The sequence below is a fragment of the Lytechinus variegatus genome, chromosome 5 (genome assembly GCF_018143015.1).
Source record: "Lytechinus variegatus isolate NC3 chromosome 5, Lvar_3.0, whole genome shotgun sequence".
Taxonomy (NCBI): Eukaryota; Metazoa; Echinodermata; class Echinoidea; order Temnopleuroida; family Toxopneustidae; genus Lytechinus; species Lytechinus variegatus.
The window spans coordinates 21583340-21601884 of NC_054744.1; the positions used below are offsets into that span (position 1 = coordinate 21583340).

Here is an 18545-nt window from a genome sequence, read left to right on the forward strand (position 1 = left end):
AAAACATAACATTTTGATATACTCACCCGAGAGATCATAGAGAGAGGGGGAGATGAGGGAAGTAAGAAAACACAACGTTTTGATATACTCACCCGAGAGATCATAGAGAGGGGTAAAGAGATGGGGGAATAAAGAAGAAGTGAGAATTAACAAAACATTACGTTTTGATATACTCACCCGAGAGATCATAGAGAGGGGGGGGGGGAGATGTGGGAATAAAGAAGAAAGTGAGAAGTAACAAAACATAACATTTTGATATACTCAACCGACAGATAATAGAGAGAGGGGGAGATGGGGGAATAAAGAAGAGAGAGAAGTAACAAAACACAACGTTTTGATATACTCACCCGAGAGATCATAGAGAGAGGGGGAGATGAGGGAATAAAGAAGAGAGAGAAGTAACAAAACATTACGTTTTGATATACTCACCCGACAGATCATAGAGAGAGGGGGAGATGAGGGAATGAAGAAGAAAGTGAGAAGTAACAAAACATAACATTTTGATATACTCACCCGAGAGATCATAGAGAGAGGGGGAGATGAGGGAATAAAGAAGAAAGTGAGAAGTAACAAAACACAACGCTTTGATATACTCACCCGACAGATAATAGAGAGAGGGGGAGATGGGGGAATAAAGAAGAAAGTGAGAAGTAACAAAACATAACATTTTGATATACTCACCCGAGAGATCATAGAGAGAGGGGGAGATGAGGGAATGAAGAAGAAAGTGAGAAGTAACAAAACATAACATTTTGATATACTCACCCGAGAGATCATAGAGAGGGGGGGGGGGTGGGAGATGGGGGAATAAAGAAGAAAGTGAGAAGTAACAAAACATAACATTTTGATATACTCACCCGACAGATCATAGAGAGAGGGGGAGATGAGGGAATAAAGAAGAAAGTGAGAAGTAACAAAACATAACGTTTTGATATACCAACCCCGAGAGATCATAGAGAGTGGGGGAATGAAGAAGAAAGTGAGAAGTAACAAAACATTACGTTTTGATATACTCACCCGACAGATCATAGAGAGAGGGGGAGATGAGGGAATAAAGAAGAAAGTGAGAAGTAACAAAACATAACATTTTGATATACCAACCCCGAGAGATCATAGAGAGAGGGGGGGGGGGGGGATGAGGGAATGAAGAAGAAAGTGAGAAGTAACAAAACATAACATTTTTATATACTCACCCGAGAGATCATAGAGAGGGGGGAGGGGGAATAAAGAAGAAAGTGAGAAGTAACAAAACATTACGTTTTGATATACTCACCCGACAGATCATAGAGAGAGGGGGAGATGGGGGAATAAAGAAGAAAGTGAGAAGTAACAAAACATTACGTTTTGATATACGCACCCGACAGATCATAGAGAGGGGGGAGATGGGGGAATAAAGAAGAAAGTGAGAAGTAACAAAACATTACGTTTTGATATACTCACCCGAGAGATCATAGAGAGGGGGAGATGGGGGAATAAAGAAGAAAGTGAGAAGTAACAAAACATAACGTTTTGATATACTCACCCGAGAGATCATAGAGAGAGGGGGGGATGAGGGAATAAAGAAGAAAGTGAGAAGTAACAAAACATAACGTTTTGATATACTCACCCGAGAGATCATAGAGAGAGGGGGAGATGAGGGAATAAAGAAGAAAGTGAGAAGTAACAAAACATAACATTTTGATATACTAACCCGAGAGATCATAGAGAGAGGGGGGGGGGGGGGGGGGTGAGGGAATGAAGAAGAAAGTGAGAAGTAACAAAACATAACATTTTTATATACTCACCCGAGAGATCATAGAGAGGGGGGAGGGGGAATAAAGAAGAAAGTGAGAAGAAACAAAACATAACATTTTGATATACGCACCGAGAGATCATAGAGAGGGGGGGGGGGGGTGGGAGATGAGGGAATAAAGAAGAAAGTGAAAAGAAACAAAGCATAACGTTTTGATATACTCATCTCAAGAGATCATAGAGAGAGGGGGGGGGGGGGAGAGATGAGGGAATAAAGAAGATAGTGAGAAGTAACAAAACATAACATTTTGATATACTCACCCGAGAGATCATAGAGAGAGGGGGAGATGAGGGAATAGAGAAGAAAGTGAGAAGTAACAAAACACAACGCTTTGATATACTCAACCGACAGATAATAGAGAGAGGGGGAGATGGGGGAATAAAGAAGAGAGAGAAGTAACAAAACACAACGCTTTGATATACTCACCCGAGAGATCATAGAGAGAGGGGGAGATGGGGGAATAAAGAAGAGAGAGAAGTAACAAAACATAACGTTTTGATATACTCACCCGAGAGATCATAGAGAGAGGGGGGGATGAGGGAATAAAGAAGAAAGTGAGAAGTAACAAAACATAACATTTTGATATACGCACCCGAGAGATCATAGAGAGGGGGGGGGGGGAGATGGGGGAATAAAGAAGATAGTGAGAAGTAACAAAATATAACATTTTGATATACGCACCCGAGAGATCATAGAGAGGGGGGGGGGGGGGATGAGGGAATAAAGAAGAAAGTGAGAAGTAACAAAACATAACATTTTGATATACGCACCCGAGAGATCATAGAGAGGGGTGGGGGAGATGGGGGAATAAAGAAGAAAGTGAGAAGTAACAAAACACAACGCTTTGATATACTCAACCGACAGATAATAGAGAGAGGGGGAGATGGGGGAATAAAGAAGAGATAGAAGTAACAAAACACAACGCTTTGATATACTCACCCGAGAGATCATAGAGAGGGGGGGGGGATGTGGGAATAAAGAAGAAAGTGAGAAGTAACAAAACATAACATTTTGATATACGCACCCGAGAGATCATAGAGAGGGGTGGGGGATGTGGGAATAAAGAAGAAAGTGGGAAGTAACAAAACATAACATTTTGATATACGCACCCGAGAGATCATAGAGAGGGGGGGGGGATGTGGGAATAAAGAAGAAAGTGAGAAGTAACAAAATATAACATTTTGATATACGCACCCGAGAGATCATAGAGAGGGGTGGGGGAGATGGGGGAATAAAGAAGATAGTGAGAAGTAACAAAATATAACATTTTGATATACGCACCCGAGAGATCATAGAGAGGGGGGGATGTGGGAATAAAGAAGAAAGTGAGAAGTAACAAAACATAACATTTTGATATACGCACCCGAGAGATCATAGAGAGGGGTGGGGGGATGTGGGAATAAAGAAGAAAGTGAGAAGTAACAAAACATAACATTTTGATATACGCACCCGAGAGATCATAGAGAGGGGGGGGGGGATGTGGGAATAAAGAAGATAGTGAGAAGTAACAAAATATAACATTTTGATATACGCACCCGAGAGATCATAGAGAGGGGTGGGGGAGATGGGGGAATAAAGAAGATAGTGAGAAGTAACAAGACATTACGTTTTGATATACGCACCCGAGAGATCATAGAGAGAGGGGAGTGGGGGTGGCCGGGGGGAGTGGGAGATGGGGAAAAAAGGAAAGAAAGAGAGAAGTATAAAAACACCTCACGTTTTTATATACGCAACCCGAGAGATCATATAGAGGGGGGAATAAAGAAGAAAGTGAGAAGAGCTGCGACAAAACGAGGAAATGTGAGTTAGGATATGTGAGTAGGAGACACGGGATGGGCCAACCCGGGTGAATTGAGCAATTTTTTTATACATGCATAATGACTACTTTTAGAGTCTGACTCTGTTTTTTACTGTTGCAAAAGTCACAAAAATGAATTCGACTCCAGACCGATAAAAGCTAAATAGTATTTAATATCATTATCATCGGTCCGTTTGGAGTTTTTGTTTGTTGGTATGACTGTTGCATTAAAGGGGAACTTCACCCTGACAGCACAAAATAACTTTATGCGTTATTTGAAATCTTTAACTAGAATTATTGATTTTTTTTTGTAATAAAATGATAAGCATGTATATGGATGGCGCAGGAAGCAGATTTTATGTATGCGGAAAGAGTGTTGTTATGCTGCACCGGTATTATGAGGAAGTTTATAGAAGATGAATAAACTTTGAAAAGTCGGTTTTACATTTCATAAGAAATAGTTATATCTGTTTGTTTGGTTTATTTTGTGTGACATTTTGGATGTGTACTTGTATGCCGGGGATGAATGTGATTCCGAGTGAGAGACGACGCCTGAGCAAATTTTACAGGTGGCTAACTTTTGTCAGATTTGATATTAATGAGAGATTCAAGGAAAGGTTTACTCTCCAGAAAATCAAATGAAAATTAGAGAAAAGGAGGGTGAATGAAATGGTAAAAAAACATGACGTTTGATATACGCACCCCGAGAGATCATGGGGGGGGGGGGGGATGGGGGAATAAAAAAGAAACTGAGAAGTAACAAAACAACGTTTTGATATACTCACCCGAGAGATCATAGAGAGGGGTAAAGAGATGGGGGAATAAAGAAGAAGTGAGAATTAACAAAACATTACGTTTTGATATACTCACCCGAGAGATCATAGAGAGGGGGGGTGTGGGATTAAAGAAGAAAGTGAGAAGTAACAAAATATAACATTTTGATATACGCACCCGAGAGATCATAGAGAGGGGGGGATGTGGGAATAAAGAAGAAAGTGAGAAGTAACAAAATATAACATTTTGATATACGCACCCGAGAGATCATAGAGAGGGGGGGATGTGGGAATAAAGAAGAAAGTGAGAAGTAACAAAATATAACATTTTGATATACGCACCCGAGAGATCATAGAGAGGGGGGGATGTGGGAATAAAGAAGAAAGTGAGAAGTAACAAAACATAACATTTTGATATACGCACCCGAGAGATCATAGAGAGGGGGGGATGTGGGAATAAAGAAGAAAGTGAGAAGTAACAAAACATAACATTTTGATATACGCACCCGAGAGATCATAGAGAGGGGTGGGGGAGATGGGGGAATAAAGAAGAAAGTGAGAAGTAACAAAACATAACGTTTTGATATACTCACCCGAGAGATCATAGAGAGGGGGGGGATGAGGGAATAAAGAAGAAAGTGAGAAGTAACAAGACATAACATTTTGATATACTCACCCGAGAGATCATAGAGAGGGGGGGATGTGGGAATAAAGAAGAAAGTGAGAAGTAACAAAATATAACATTTTGATATACGCACCCGAGAGATCATAGAGAGGGGGGGATGTGGGAATAAAGAAGAAAGTGAGAAGTAACAAAATATAACATTTTGATATACGCACCCGAGAGATCATAGAGAGGGGGGGATGTGGGAATAAAGAAGAAAGTGAGAAGTAACAAAATATAACATTTTGATATACGCACCCGAGAGATCATAGAGAGGGGTGGGGGAGATGGGGGAATAAAGAAGAAAGTGAGAAGTAACAAAACATAACATTTTGATATACGCACCCGAGAGATCATAGAGAGGGGGGGATGTGGGAATAAAGAAGAAAGTGAGAAGTAACAAAACATAACATTTTGATATACGCACCCGAGAGATCATAGAGAGGGGGGGATGTGGGAATAAAGAAGAAAGTGAGAAGTAACAAAACATAACATTTTGATATACGCACCCGAGAGATCATAGAGAGGGGGGGATGTGGGAATAAAGAAGAAAGTGAGAAGTAACAAAACATAACATTTTGATATACGCACCCGAGAGATCATAGAGAGGGGTGGGGGAGATGGGGGAATAAAGAAGATAGTGAGAAGTAACAAAACATAACATTTTGATATACGCACCCGAGAGATCATAGAGAGGGGGGGGGGGGGGATGGGGGAATAAAGAAGAAAGTGAGAAGTAACAAAACATAACATTTTGATATACGCACCCGAGAGATCATAGAGAGGGTGGGGGAGATGGGGGAATAAAGAAGAAAGTGAGAAGTAACAAAACATAACATTTTGATATACGCACCCGAGAGATCATAGAGAGGGGGGGATGTGGGAATAAAGAAGAAAGTGAGAAGTAACAAAATATAACATTTTGATATACCAACCCCGAGAGATCATAGAGAGGGGGGGGGGATGAGGGAATAAAGAAGATAGTGAGAAGTAACAAAATATAACATTTTGATATACGCACCCGAGAGATCATAGAGAGGGGGGGATGTGGGAATAAAGAAGAAAGTGAGAAGTAACAAAATATAACATTTTGATATACGCACCCGAGAGATCATAGAGAGGGGGGGGGGGATGAGGGAATAAAGAAGAAAGTGAGAAGTAACAAAACATAACATTTTGATATACGCACCCGAGAGATCATAGAGAGGGGGGGATGTGGGAATAAAGAAGAAAGTGAGAAGTAACAAAATATAACATTTTGATATACGCACCCGAGAGATCATAGAGAGGGGGGGATGTGGGAATAAAGAAGAAAGTGAGAAGTAACAAAATATAACATTTTGATATACGCACCCGAGAGATCATAGAGAGGGGGGGATGTGGGAATAAAGAAGAAAGTGAGAAGTAACAAAATATAACATTTTGATATACGCACCCGAGAGATCATAGAGAGGGGTGGGGGAGATGGGGGAATAAAGAAGAAAGTGAGAAGTAACAAAACATAACATTTTGATATACGCACCCGAGAGATCATAGAGAGGGGGGGATGTGGGAATAAAGAAGAAAGTGAGAAGTAACAAAACATAACATTTTGATATACGCACCCGAGAGATCATAGAGAGGGGGGGATGTGGGAATAAAGAAGAAAGTGAGAAGTAACAAAACATAACATTTTGATATACGCACCCGAGAGATCATAGAGAGGGGGGGATGTGGGAATAAAGAAGAAAGTGAGAAGTAACAAAACATAACATTTTGATATACGCACCCGAGAGATCATAGAGAGGGGTGGGGGAGATGGGGGAATAAAGAAGATAGTGAGAAGTAACAAAACACAACGCTTTGATATACTCACCCGAGAGATCATAGAGAGGGGTGGGGGAGATGGGGGAATAAAGAAGAAAGTGAGAAGTAACAAAACATAACATTTTGATATACTCACCCGAGAGATCATAGAGAGGGGTGGGGGAGATGTGGGAATAAAGAAGAAAGTGAGAAGTAACAAAACATAACATTTTGATATACTCACCCGAGAGATCATAGAGAGGGGTGGGGGAGATGGGGGAATAAAGAAGAAAGTGAGAAGTAACAAAACATAACATTTTGATATACTCACCCGAGAGATCATAGAGAGGGGTGGGGGAGATGTGGGAATAAAGAAGAAAGTGAGAAGTAACAAAACATAACATTTTGATATACGCACCCGAGAGATCATAGAGAGGGGGGGATGTGGGAATAAAGAAGAAAGTGAGAAGTAACAAAACATAACATTTTGATATACGCACCCGAGAGATCATAGAGAGGGGTGGGGGAGATGTGGGAATAAAGAAGAAAGTGAGAAGTAACAAAACATAACATTTTGATATACGCACCCGAGAGATCATAGAGAGGGGTGGGGGAGATGGGGGAATAAAGAAGAAAGTGAGAAGTAACAAAATATAACATTTTGATATACGCACCCGAGAGATCATAGAGAGGGGGGGATGTGGGAATAAAGAAGAAAGTGAGAAGTAACAAAATATAACATTTTGATATACTCACCCGAGAGATCATAGAGAGGGGTGGGGGAGATGGGGGAATAAAGAAGAAAGTGAGAAGTAACAAAACATAACATTTTGATATACGCACCCGAGAGATCATAGAGAGGGGGTGGGAGATGGGGGAATAAAGAAGAAAGTGAGAAGTAACAAAACATAACATTTTGATATACGCACCCGAGAGATCATAGAGAGGGGTGGGGGAGATGGGGGAATAAAGAAGATAGTGAGAAGTAACAAAACATAACATTTTGATATACGCACCCGAGAGATCATAGAGAGGGGGGGATGTGGGAATAAAGAAGATAGTGAGAAGTAACAAAACACAACGCTTTGATATACTCAACCGACAGATAATAGAGAGAGGGGGAGATGGGGGAATAAAGAAGAGATAGAAGTAACAAAACACAACGCTTTGATATACGCACCCGAGAGATCATAGAGAGGGGGGGATGTGGGAATAAAGAAGAAAGTGAGAAGTAACAAAACATAACATTTTGATATACGCACCCGAGAGATCATAGAGAGGGGGTGGGAGATGTGGGAATAAAGAAGATAGTGAGAAGTAACAAAACATAACATTTTGATATACCAACCCCGAGAGATCATAGAGAGGGGGGGGGGGGGGATGGGGGAATAAAGAAGAAAGTGAGAAGTAACAAAACATAACATTTTGATATACGCACCCGAGAGATCATAGAGAGGGGTGGGGGAGATGGGGGAATAAAGAAGAAAGTGAGAAGTAACAAAATATAACATTTTGATATACGCACCCGAGAGATCATAGAGAGGGGGGGATGTGGGAATAAAGAAGAAAGTGAGAAGTAACAAAATATAACATTTTGATATACCAACCCCGAGAGATCATAGAGAGGGGGGGGGGATGAGGGAATAAAGAAGAAAGTGAGAAGTAACAAAACATAACATTTTGATATACGCACCCGAGAGATCATAGAGAGGGGGGGATGTGGGAATAAAGAAGAAAGTGAGAAGTAACAAAATATAACATTTTGATATACGCACCCGAGAGATCATAGAGAGGGGGGGGGGGATGAGGGAATAAAGAAGAAAGTGAGAAGTAACAAAACATAACATTTTGATATACGCACCCGAGAGATCATAGAGAGGGGTGGGGGAGATGGGGGAATAAAGAAGATAGTGAGAAGTAACAAAATATAACATTTTGATATACGCACCCGAGAGATCATAGAGAGGGGGGGGGGGGATGTGGAAATAAAGAAGATAGTGAGAAGTAACAAAATATAACATTTTGATATACGCACCCGAGAGATCATAGAGAGGGGGGGGGGATGAGGGAATAAAGAAGAAAGTGAGAAGTAACAAAACATAACATTTTGATATACGCACCCGAGAGATCATAGAGAGGGGTGGGGGAGATGGGGGAATAAAGAAGATAGTGAGAAGTAACAAAACACAACGCTTTGATATACTCAACCGACAGATAATAGAGAGAGGGGGAGATGGGGGAATAAAGAAGAGATAGAAGTAACAAAACACAACGCTTTGATATACTCACCCGAGAGATCATAGAGAGGGGGGGGGGGGGATGGGGGAATAAAGAAGATAGTGAGAAGTAACAAAACATAACATTTTGATATACGCACCCGAGAGATCATAGAGAGGGGGGGATGTGGGAATAAAGAAGAAAGTGAGAAGTAACAAAACATAACATTTTGATATACGCACCCGAGAGATCATAGAGAGGGGGGGATGTGGGAATAAAGAAGAAAGTGAGAAGTAACAAAACATAACATTTTGATATAGTTACGCACCCGAGAGATCATAGAGAGGGGTGGGGGAGATGGGGGAATAAAGAAGATAGTGAGAAGTAACAAAACACAACGCTTTGATATACTCAACCGACAGATAATAGAGAGAGGGGGAGATGGGGGAATAAAGAAGAGATAGAAGTAACAAAACACAACGCTTTGATATACTCACCCGAGAGATCAGAGAGAGGGGGGGGGGGGGGGGATGGGGGAATAAAGAAGATAGTGAGAAGTAACAAAACATAACATTTTGATATACGCACCCGAGAGATCATAGAGAGGGGGGGATGTGGGAATAAAGAAGAAAGTGAGAAGTAACAAAACATAACATTTTGATATACGCACCCGAGAGATCATAGAGAGGGGGGGATGTGGGAATAAAGAAGAAAGTGAGAAGTAACAAAACATAACATTTTGATATACGCACCCGAGAGATCATAGAGAGGGGTGGGGGAGATGGGGGAATAAAGAAGATAGTGAGAAGTAACAAAACACAACGCTTTGATATACTCAACCGACAGATAATAGAGAGAGGGGGAGATGGGGGAATAAAGAAGAGATAGAAGTAACAAAACACAACGCTTTGATATACTCACCCGAGAGATCATAGAGAGGGGGGGGGGGGGGGGATGGGGGAATAAAGAAGATAGTGAGAAGTAACAAAACATAACATTTTGATATACGCACCCGAGAGATCATAGAGAGGGGGGGATGTGGGAATAAAGAAGAAAGTGAGAAGTAACAAAATATAACATTTTGATATACGCACCCGAGAGATCATAGAGAGGGGGGGATGTGGGAATAAAGAAGAAAGTGAGAAGTAACAAAATATAACATTTTGATATACGCACCCGAGAGATCATAGAGAGGGGGTGGGGGATGGGGGAATAAAGAAGAAAGTGAGAAGTAACAAAACATAACATTTTGATATACGCACCCGAGAGATCATAGAGAGGGGTGGGGGATGGGGGAATAAAGAAGATAGTGAGAAGTAACAAAACATAACATTTTGATATACGCACCCGAGAGATCATAGAGAGGGGTGGGGGAGATGGGGGAATAAAGAAGATAGTGAGAAGTAACAAAACATTACGTTTTGATATAATCACCCGAGAGATCATAGTGAGAGGGGGGGGGTGGCCTGGGGGGGGGGAGTGGGAGATGGGGAAAAAAGGAAAGAAAGAGAGAAGTATAAAAACACCTCACGTTTTTATATACGCAACCCGAGAGATCATATAGAGGGGGGAATAAAGAAGAAAGTGAGAAGAGCTGCGACAAAACGAGGAAATGTGAGTTAGGATATGTGAGTAGGAGACACGGGATGGGCCAACCCGGGTGAATTGAGCAATTTTTTTATACATGCATAATGACTACTTTTAGAGTCTGACTCTGTTTTTTACTGTTGCAAAAGTCACAAAAATGAATTCGACTCCAGACCGATAAAAGCTAAATAGTATTTAATATCATTATCATCGGTCCGTTTGGAGTTTTTGTTTGTTGGTATGACTGTTGCATTAAAGGGGAACTTCACCCTGACAGCAAAAAATAATAATAACAAATATTGGTGAAGGTTTTAGGAAAATCCATCAAAGATTAAGACAGCTTTATAGAATTCTGATACTTTTAAATCTTTGATGGATTTCCCCCAAACTTTCACCAGTATTTAAAAAAAATTGCTATTTTTACAAAAAGCTTTCCGTCAGGATGAACTTCCCCTTTAAAAGTTATTAGACTTTCATTTTTTTTGGGACGTCACATACGAGCAGCTTCTCATGTATCATGAACTTAAAAAAATCACTAAAATGTCAATTTCTCAACAACAAAAAATGAAAATGGGTTTTATTATTCCTTTCGTACATCAACAGACAAACTATTTCTCACCCGATCCTGAAAGAAGAAATTGAATTTTAGCCATCATGAACCATCAAAAAATATAATATGGGGCAGCTGCTCGTATATGACGTCACAAGTTACCCCCCCCCCCCCAAAAAAAAAAAAAAAAAATCTTTAATCAGTTCCTCAAACCTTCACCAATAGTTTTTAAATTATTTTCTGCTATTATTATACTAAACTTTTCGTCAGGGTGAATCTTCTCTTTAAGTATGATTTTATTACGGAGAGCCAATTGGAAAATGAATCCCGCAAAGAATGTTTGAATCATCAACATTTTACAAATAAAAATCACATCGATAAATGGTAATTGTCAATGAATTAAACTTTCACTGATATGTTTCGTAAATTCTTTTTATTCTTGTATAATATCTCATAACCTCATTCTAGAAGTAAATGTTAAACAAAAAACAAAATGAAACTCCGGAGACAACAATTGAAAGAGATATCAGCTAATTTTGTTTATAATACATAATTTTTACATTTTGTTTATAATATATTTTGTTTTATAATACATATACATTTTGTTTATAATACATATGTTTTATTCATTGACGCTACTTGAACACGATATCCTTTTTCATATTCACTTGTTTAACGGTTTCATGTAAAACATGTACACATATTGAGAAATTCAATTGCTTCTGATTGTTTTACCCTCTTAAAAATGAATGGGGAAAACGCATACCGCTGAAACAGTGTATTACAGCAACTGACTGGTTATGAATCTCTTGTATCAAAACTGGTATATCAATCATCTCAAAGTCTCGAATATAAAATAAGGCATGTACTTAATATCAAATTGCTTTATTGAAAAATTGTTGATCTGACACATAAAGCTGAGTTACCGGCATATAACTGATAACTACAACTATAAATCGCCAACAGAATGCGATACAAATTTCTCGTCGTTCGCAAGATAAGCGGGGGTGTAATGCGGTGGCATATAATATGCCCAAAAGCAAATATTGAAAATTGCAAATCCAATTGGGAAAAGCCATCTACAAATCAAATCGATCAGGTGCGCTTCTCCAGGGAGGGCGCGACAGTGGTCCAATGCCGATGCCTCTTGACCCCGCTTGTCAGAGGTATCCTTCCCTTGCAGCGACCCATCTAAACGACTCGTCGGTCTCGATGTCGTCTGCAACGCCGGTTGTGGTTTGTTGTCGAGAGATGGCGCTGTTGCTAGTGTCCGTAATTCACCGGTTGTTGCATCTCGCCGTATGAGCTGATTTTGTGAAGGTGTTGGATGAGACGACGAAATGTTATAGAGTGATCCATTGTTAACCACCGATATATTCTCTTGATTTGGAGGATCCTGAAATGGTAATCATGGTAACGATAATAAAAAAAAACCGATCATGAACGAACTGGAGGATTACGTCCACATTCAGCATTAAGTTCCTTTACAGTCATGGCAACGATAGCCCATCGAGGTCATTGGTTGGTTGGTTGATTGATTGATTGATTGATTGAATGATTGAATGATTGAATGATTGATTGATTGAATGATTGATCGATTGATTGATTGATGTGAATGAGGGACTGATTAAAATGTCGATTGATAGAATTGGTAGAACGTTGACTGTAAACTGATTTAGAATATAATTCATAATTCATTTTCAAAAGATGTTTGTTCATAGAGGCGCGATAGACAGATGAATCGATATAAATAATTGACAAACCAATGAATGATTGAATAAATCTATTAATTTACTAACTGCATGGGCGGAAATCCCAGGGGGGAGGTGTCCCCCCTACTCAAAATAGTAGGGGGGACACAATATCAAATGTCCCCCTACTAATTTTGGTCTTTGGTGATGCTAAGAAATATATCACTCAAAATGTGAATAAAACGTGCGTTTTGGAACAAGATGACCTTTTTTTTTTGCTTGTCAAAATTTCCAGACCCTTGCCCCCCTACCTTTTCGGAGAGATTTCCGCCCCTGACTAACTGATCAACTGATGAGCAGATTCGTCAACATAGTTTTAAGAAAAATGATCAATCAAACATGAATGACGTTTGTTCATAAAGGCTGGATAGACAGATGAATCGATAGAATTATTGACAGATCATTGAATGAATGAATTAATGAATGATGAATGAATAAATTTATCCATTAATTTACCGACTGACCAACTGATCAGTAGATTCGTCAAACAGTTAAAACAGTGTATTGATCAAATATCAATTACTTCATCCATCAATATCATTCTTTGTAACTGCTGAAGGGGAATTAGTCATCAAGGTTGAAATATATTCTTACCTGTTTTGGTCTGACAGCTAAGATTCTCTGCTTGGTCTTCTTTGGAGAAAGAGAAAGATGATGAACCAAGGCGTATTCGAGGAGGGAACCGATGACGAAAAGAAGACATGTTGTATACCATACATCAATCGCCTGTAGAATAAAATGAAGAATCATTTGTTAATAAATACAGGCAGGTAACAACGCAGGACTGTATAATGGATGTGGTATAATGCACCGGAAGCTAGTGAGGGAATGCGTTAACAATTAGTCAAAAGTACTTGGGACTTGTGAAACTGGTCTTCAACCGTACAGCAGCTAAAGTTGATGTCGTGTCATTAAGAAAGTCCCATCCTATCGTAACACTGTCTTCATGGTCTTGATAATGAAATAGGTCTTAGAATGGGTCTATTGATCCGTGCTAAATCCCCGGCTAAATCTTCAAACTTTGAATTCATAAATAGAGGTAGTCACTTATAACTGCATGTCAGTAAAAGTTGGAAGCCCCTCTTCTATTTTCCTTTCCACCTATAGCTGTTCCTCCCTTCCCTTCTACGTTTATCCTCATTCCACTGCATATAACCCACCGTTACCTACTTCTCCACCATGATCCCCGGGTCCCCGTCCTCAGTTTTCTACTGATCCTCCTCCATTCTTCTTTCACTTCTCTGTCTCTTTGTGTACCAGCTACATAATACCCCCATCTCACTAGATGGCGATTCCGCTGCGATCGTCAAAAATCGACAAAGCGTGGTATATCGTAGCTTGAACGTGGCTTGATCTTTTCAATCTTCTCCGTCGTACCTTGATCTTTTCTGAAGCGGCAAGGATCGCCACCATCTTCCTGGTCGCCACAAAATTTTGAACATGTTCAAAACTTACGTAGCGAGATCGCGGAGGTGCTAAAGCGCATCACAATCGAGTCAAGAGCGTATTACAAACGACATATTCGTAGCTGTAACGGAGCTCCAACGCATAAAGCGTAGTAGAAGCGCATTAAAAACGGCACCGATCGCCCGTGATCGCCCGTGTTTTCAGGCCCGTTCCCAATGTTGCCCACAGTTCTGCTACGCTGCTTCCGTCGACACGCTTCACACCGTTTCCACCGCGACGCTTTCCCTTTGGGTGGCATGTGGCACACGTTCTCAGCCCGCTGCAGGCATTCGCGTTGCGCTTTTGCTGCGCCGCTGATGACTGAGCAGCGATTGAGCAGCGACCGTCCGCGCTGCTATAAAACACCGTGCCAATGGTGGCGGATTATTATATTTTCAACAGATTACGAGGCGACAACACGACGTTTTCAAATATACCTCCCAGAAAAAGGACCAAAAGGGGAAGCTGCCCAAGCTGTTATGCAGGCGGTCCAAGAGAAGAACAAGAGGTTATGGTGGTGGTGGAGGAGGAGGAGGAGGAAGAGGGGTTACAGGAGGATGAAAATCTTACTGCTGAGCCTTGATGACGAAATAGGTTACCTCCGCAAAAATATATGAATTGACTATGTTTTAAAATTAGAATGAATTGTAACTACAGTGACAGACAATATTAAATTTTGTTAATGATTCGATCACTGATGTATTGAATAGGAAAGCACACTTTATGGGGATTCTTGCATTGTGCCCCCCTTCCTTTATGAGTGCTCTCACATCAGTGGACTACTTCTTGTAAGAACATTTGAAAGGAATTTACCTAACAATTTTGAGTGACAAACTTTTTTGGAATAAAATAAACAGAATATCAAAGATTTTATGCTCTTTTATGAACCCTCATATTAACTATATTAGGCTCATCGACATCCTTTCGGAATGAAATTTAATAAATATTGTATATTATGACTTAAGTGAGAGCCAGGATTGGATCCAGTATCTTTTCGGCCTCTTTCTGTCCTCGTATCAGGTCCTTGTATTCCACTTCTAACTGATGTTGTTGTATAATGCTAAGATGTATAAGTCCAACCAAATTCTGGACATCCATATCTTGGTCGGAGGTTGGCAATCGACTGAAAAATGTCTCATGTGCCGCGATTAATATGCCGATTGCTCGAAATCGTTTCAAGAGCCCATCATGAACGTAACACAATCGCTCCATTCGTAGCACCACCGTACCGAGGTCCTAATTAGCGTATGAGCCTCGTTGTAAGGTCGCTTTGATCGCAGTAGCAGCGCATCATATCTGCCTCAAATCGTAGCAAGAGAGTGGCAGCGTCGTACTATCAGCGTATTACCATCGCCTTCAGCGCAGGTCCGTCGCAGTGAAGTTGCAGTGCAATCGCCTCGCGGGCTAAAAATAGAATTCGAGGACGATTCTGCTACGCTTTGCGGGATTTAGACAGATCGCCATGGTCGCCATGATCGCCATCCTAGTGAGATGGGGGCCTATTAAGGTTTAACTGATTTGGATAAATTTCATATGTCGAACCAGGGGAGGGGGCATTGGTTCTCCGAAACAGTCCCCCTTCCCTCCTCCCGTGCATTCCCGTCCACAATGCTACATACCTTGAGATATGATACGGGCGGTATATCGAGCCTGACACCATTGGTCTTGGAGATGACGGAGAGAATGATGGTGACACCGAGACCTACCCGAGCTGGAGAGGCTCGTACATCGATCCAGAAGGTTACCCATGATACCATTACCAGGGAAATACTCGGGATGAATGCTTGCAGCATGTAATACCCCAGGGTGCGTTCCATGGTAAACTGGGCTCGGATACAGGAGAATATCCCTATCCCGTGTTCAGAGAGAAGAAGAATTAACAAAAAGAAGGCATAAAAATGGTTACAATAGGAAAAAATGCAGTCTTGATGATGGTGGTGATGATGATGATGATGATGATGACGATGATGATAAAGAAGGAGAAAGTGGTGGTATGGAGGTGGTGATAATGACGACGACGACGACGATGATGATGATGATATGATAATGATGCTGCTGCTGATGATGTTGATGATGGTGGTGGTGATGATAATATGATGATGTTGATGATGAAGATGATGATGAAGATGATGATGATGATGATGATGATGATAAAGAAGAAGAAAGTGGTGATAATGACGACGACGACGATGATGATGAAGATGATGATGCTGATGATGATGTTGATGATGGTGGTCGAGACGATATGATGATGATGATGGTGATGATGATGATCGATGATGATGCATGCAGCATTTATATAGCGCCATAATCTGTCAGAGACATTCAAAGGCGCATTTTTGGGCGAGTCAGCCAATCTTGGTCGCCTATATAATGACCCGCAGGCCTCCCCTCCCGATATTACTGGTTGGGGAATGCAGGAGGACCACTACACCGGGGTTTCCCCCTACTCTTATTCTAATAGTGCAGTGGGTTCTTAACGTGCAAAGGTGGTGACTCTCCTCTACACGGGGCCTCCATTTAACGTCCTATCCGAGGGATGGAGTGTTTCCACTGTAACATAACCTGCATCCATGAAACAGGGGAGAGACGTTTACACACACATATGGGCGGAAATCCCAGGGGGACGCGTCCCCCTACCCAAAATAGTACGTGAAAACAATGTCCCCCGGCTATTTTTTGTCTTATATGATGGAAAGAAATCCATCATCCAAAAGCCAATGAAACATGTCGTTTGGACGAGATGACCTTACTTCTTGGTGCGATTACCCCCCTTTTTTGGCTGGTCAAATTTATTTTGGTCAAGATGACTGACATTTGGGGGTGATAACCCTTTTTCTTATATGTTTCTTCTGCTTGTCAAAATAATTTTCCAGCCCCTGGCCCCCTACCTTTTGGGAGAGATTTCCGCCCTTAGTGTACACACAACGCATTGTCTTCAGTCGTCCGCCCGGGGTTGACTCGAACCCACGATTGGTTCGACCATGGACCTATTTGTGATAGGTTCATTCCACGCGCGGGCAGACATTTACCGACTGAGCCAACTTCGTTCTGATAATGGTTATGATGATACATCAATCACTTCATCAGTCCTGTCGGAGACCATTATCGAAATAAAAAGGTATATCCATAATAAATTGGGATAAATTGTTATGAAGGCTTTGTTTGGTCCGGGGGTATTTGGCTTTATGATAGAATCGAGTAAGTTGCCTAAAATAGATGAGCGCCATCTAGCGTCTATTCCATTATAGTTGACATAGATAGCAAAAAAAAATCGAACACGATATATTATGTGATTACTAACCATTATAATGCTGTTCAGTACAATCGAAGAAATCTACACCAGTCAAAAGGCCCTATTTGGTTCAATTTAACAGATGGGCCGCGGAACTTGAATGGGGCCTGAGTCGAAATTGGGGGGGGGGGTGTCCAAGCAACAATTTCAAGCTTTCACCTTACGGGTGATAGCTGGCCTCTGCATTTAAATTTAAACAGTAAATCTTTTCAAAATGAATGAATCTTTGTTCACCTTTCTTCAAATATTCTTCATGTTCACTCCACAATATTTATTTCACATTTTTGCACGTAACAACCACTTTTATCACTTGTTCTCTCATCTACACATTCTCTCCAATCACTCTATTTAATGACTATTGGCAATTCAATGTATGTTTGCAAGTCTATAACAATAAAAGAAACAAACGGAAACAGCATTTCAATTAATACAACCATTTAATAGGAAAAACAGATCAAATAAATATATCATACAAATCTATTTCAATTGTACGGATCAGTTCATCCTGCTGATACAAGGATTAATTTATCTTCATTTTAAAACTACATTAGGATAAATTTATCTTAATTTCAAGGCCACATGAGGATAAATTTATCTTAATTTCAAGGCTACATGAGGATAAATTTATCCTAATATCAAGGCTACATGAAGATAAATTTATCCTAATTTCAAACCTACATGAGGATAAATTTATCTTAATTTCAAGGCTACACGAGGATAAATTTATCCTAACTTCAAGGCTACACGAGGATAAATTTATCCTAATTTCAAACCTACATGAGGATAAATTTATCTTAATATCAAGGCTACATGAGGATTAATTTATCCTAATTTCAAACCTACATGAGGATAAATTTATCTTAATATCAAGGCTACATGAGGATTAA

The 18545-nt window shown here is 40.5% G+C and overlaps 1 protein-coding gene across 1 annotated transcript; it reads right to left on the reverse strand.

Moving 5' to 3' along the window:
- Positions 1-11744: 11744 nt before the first annotated feature.
- On the reverse strand, positions 11745-17707 carry LOC121415718 (glycine receptor subunit alpha-2-like). Its single transcript, XM_041609039.1, has 4 exons — positions 17668-17707; positions 15983-16212; positions 13512-13643; positions 11745-12562 (listed from the first exon to the last, which is right to left on the reverse strand). The coding sequence occupies exons 2-4, from the start codon at positions 16178-16180 to the stop codon at positions 12116-12118; spliced, it is 777 nt and encodes a 258-aa protein (XP_041464973.1). The 5' UTR covers positions 16181-16212; positions 17668-17707; the 3' UTR covers positions 11745-12115.
- Positions 17708-18545: the final 838 nt, after the last annotated feature.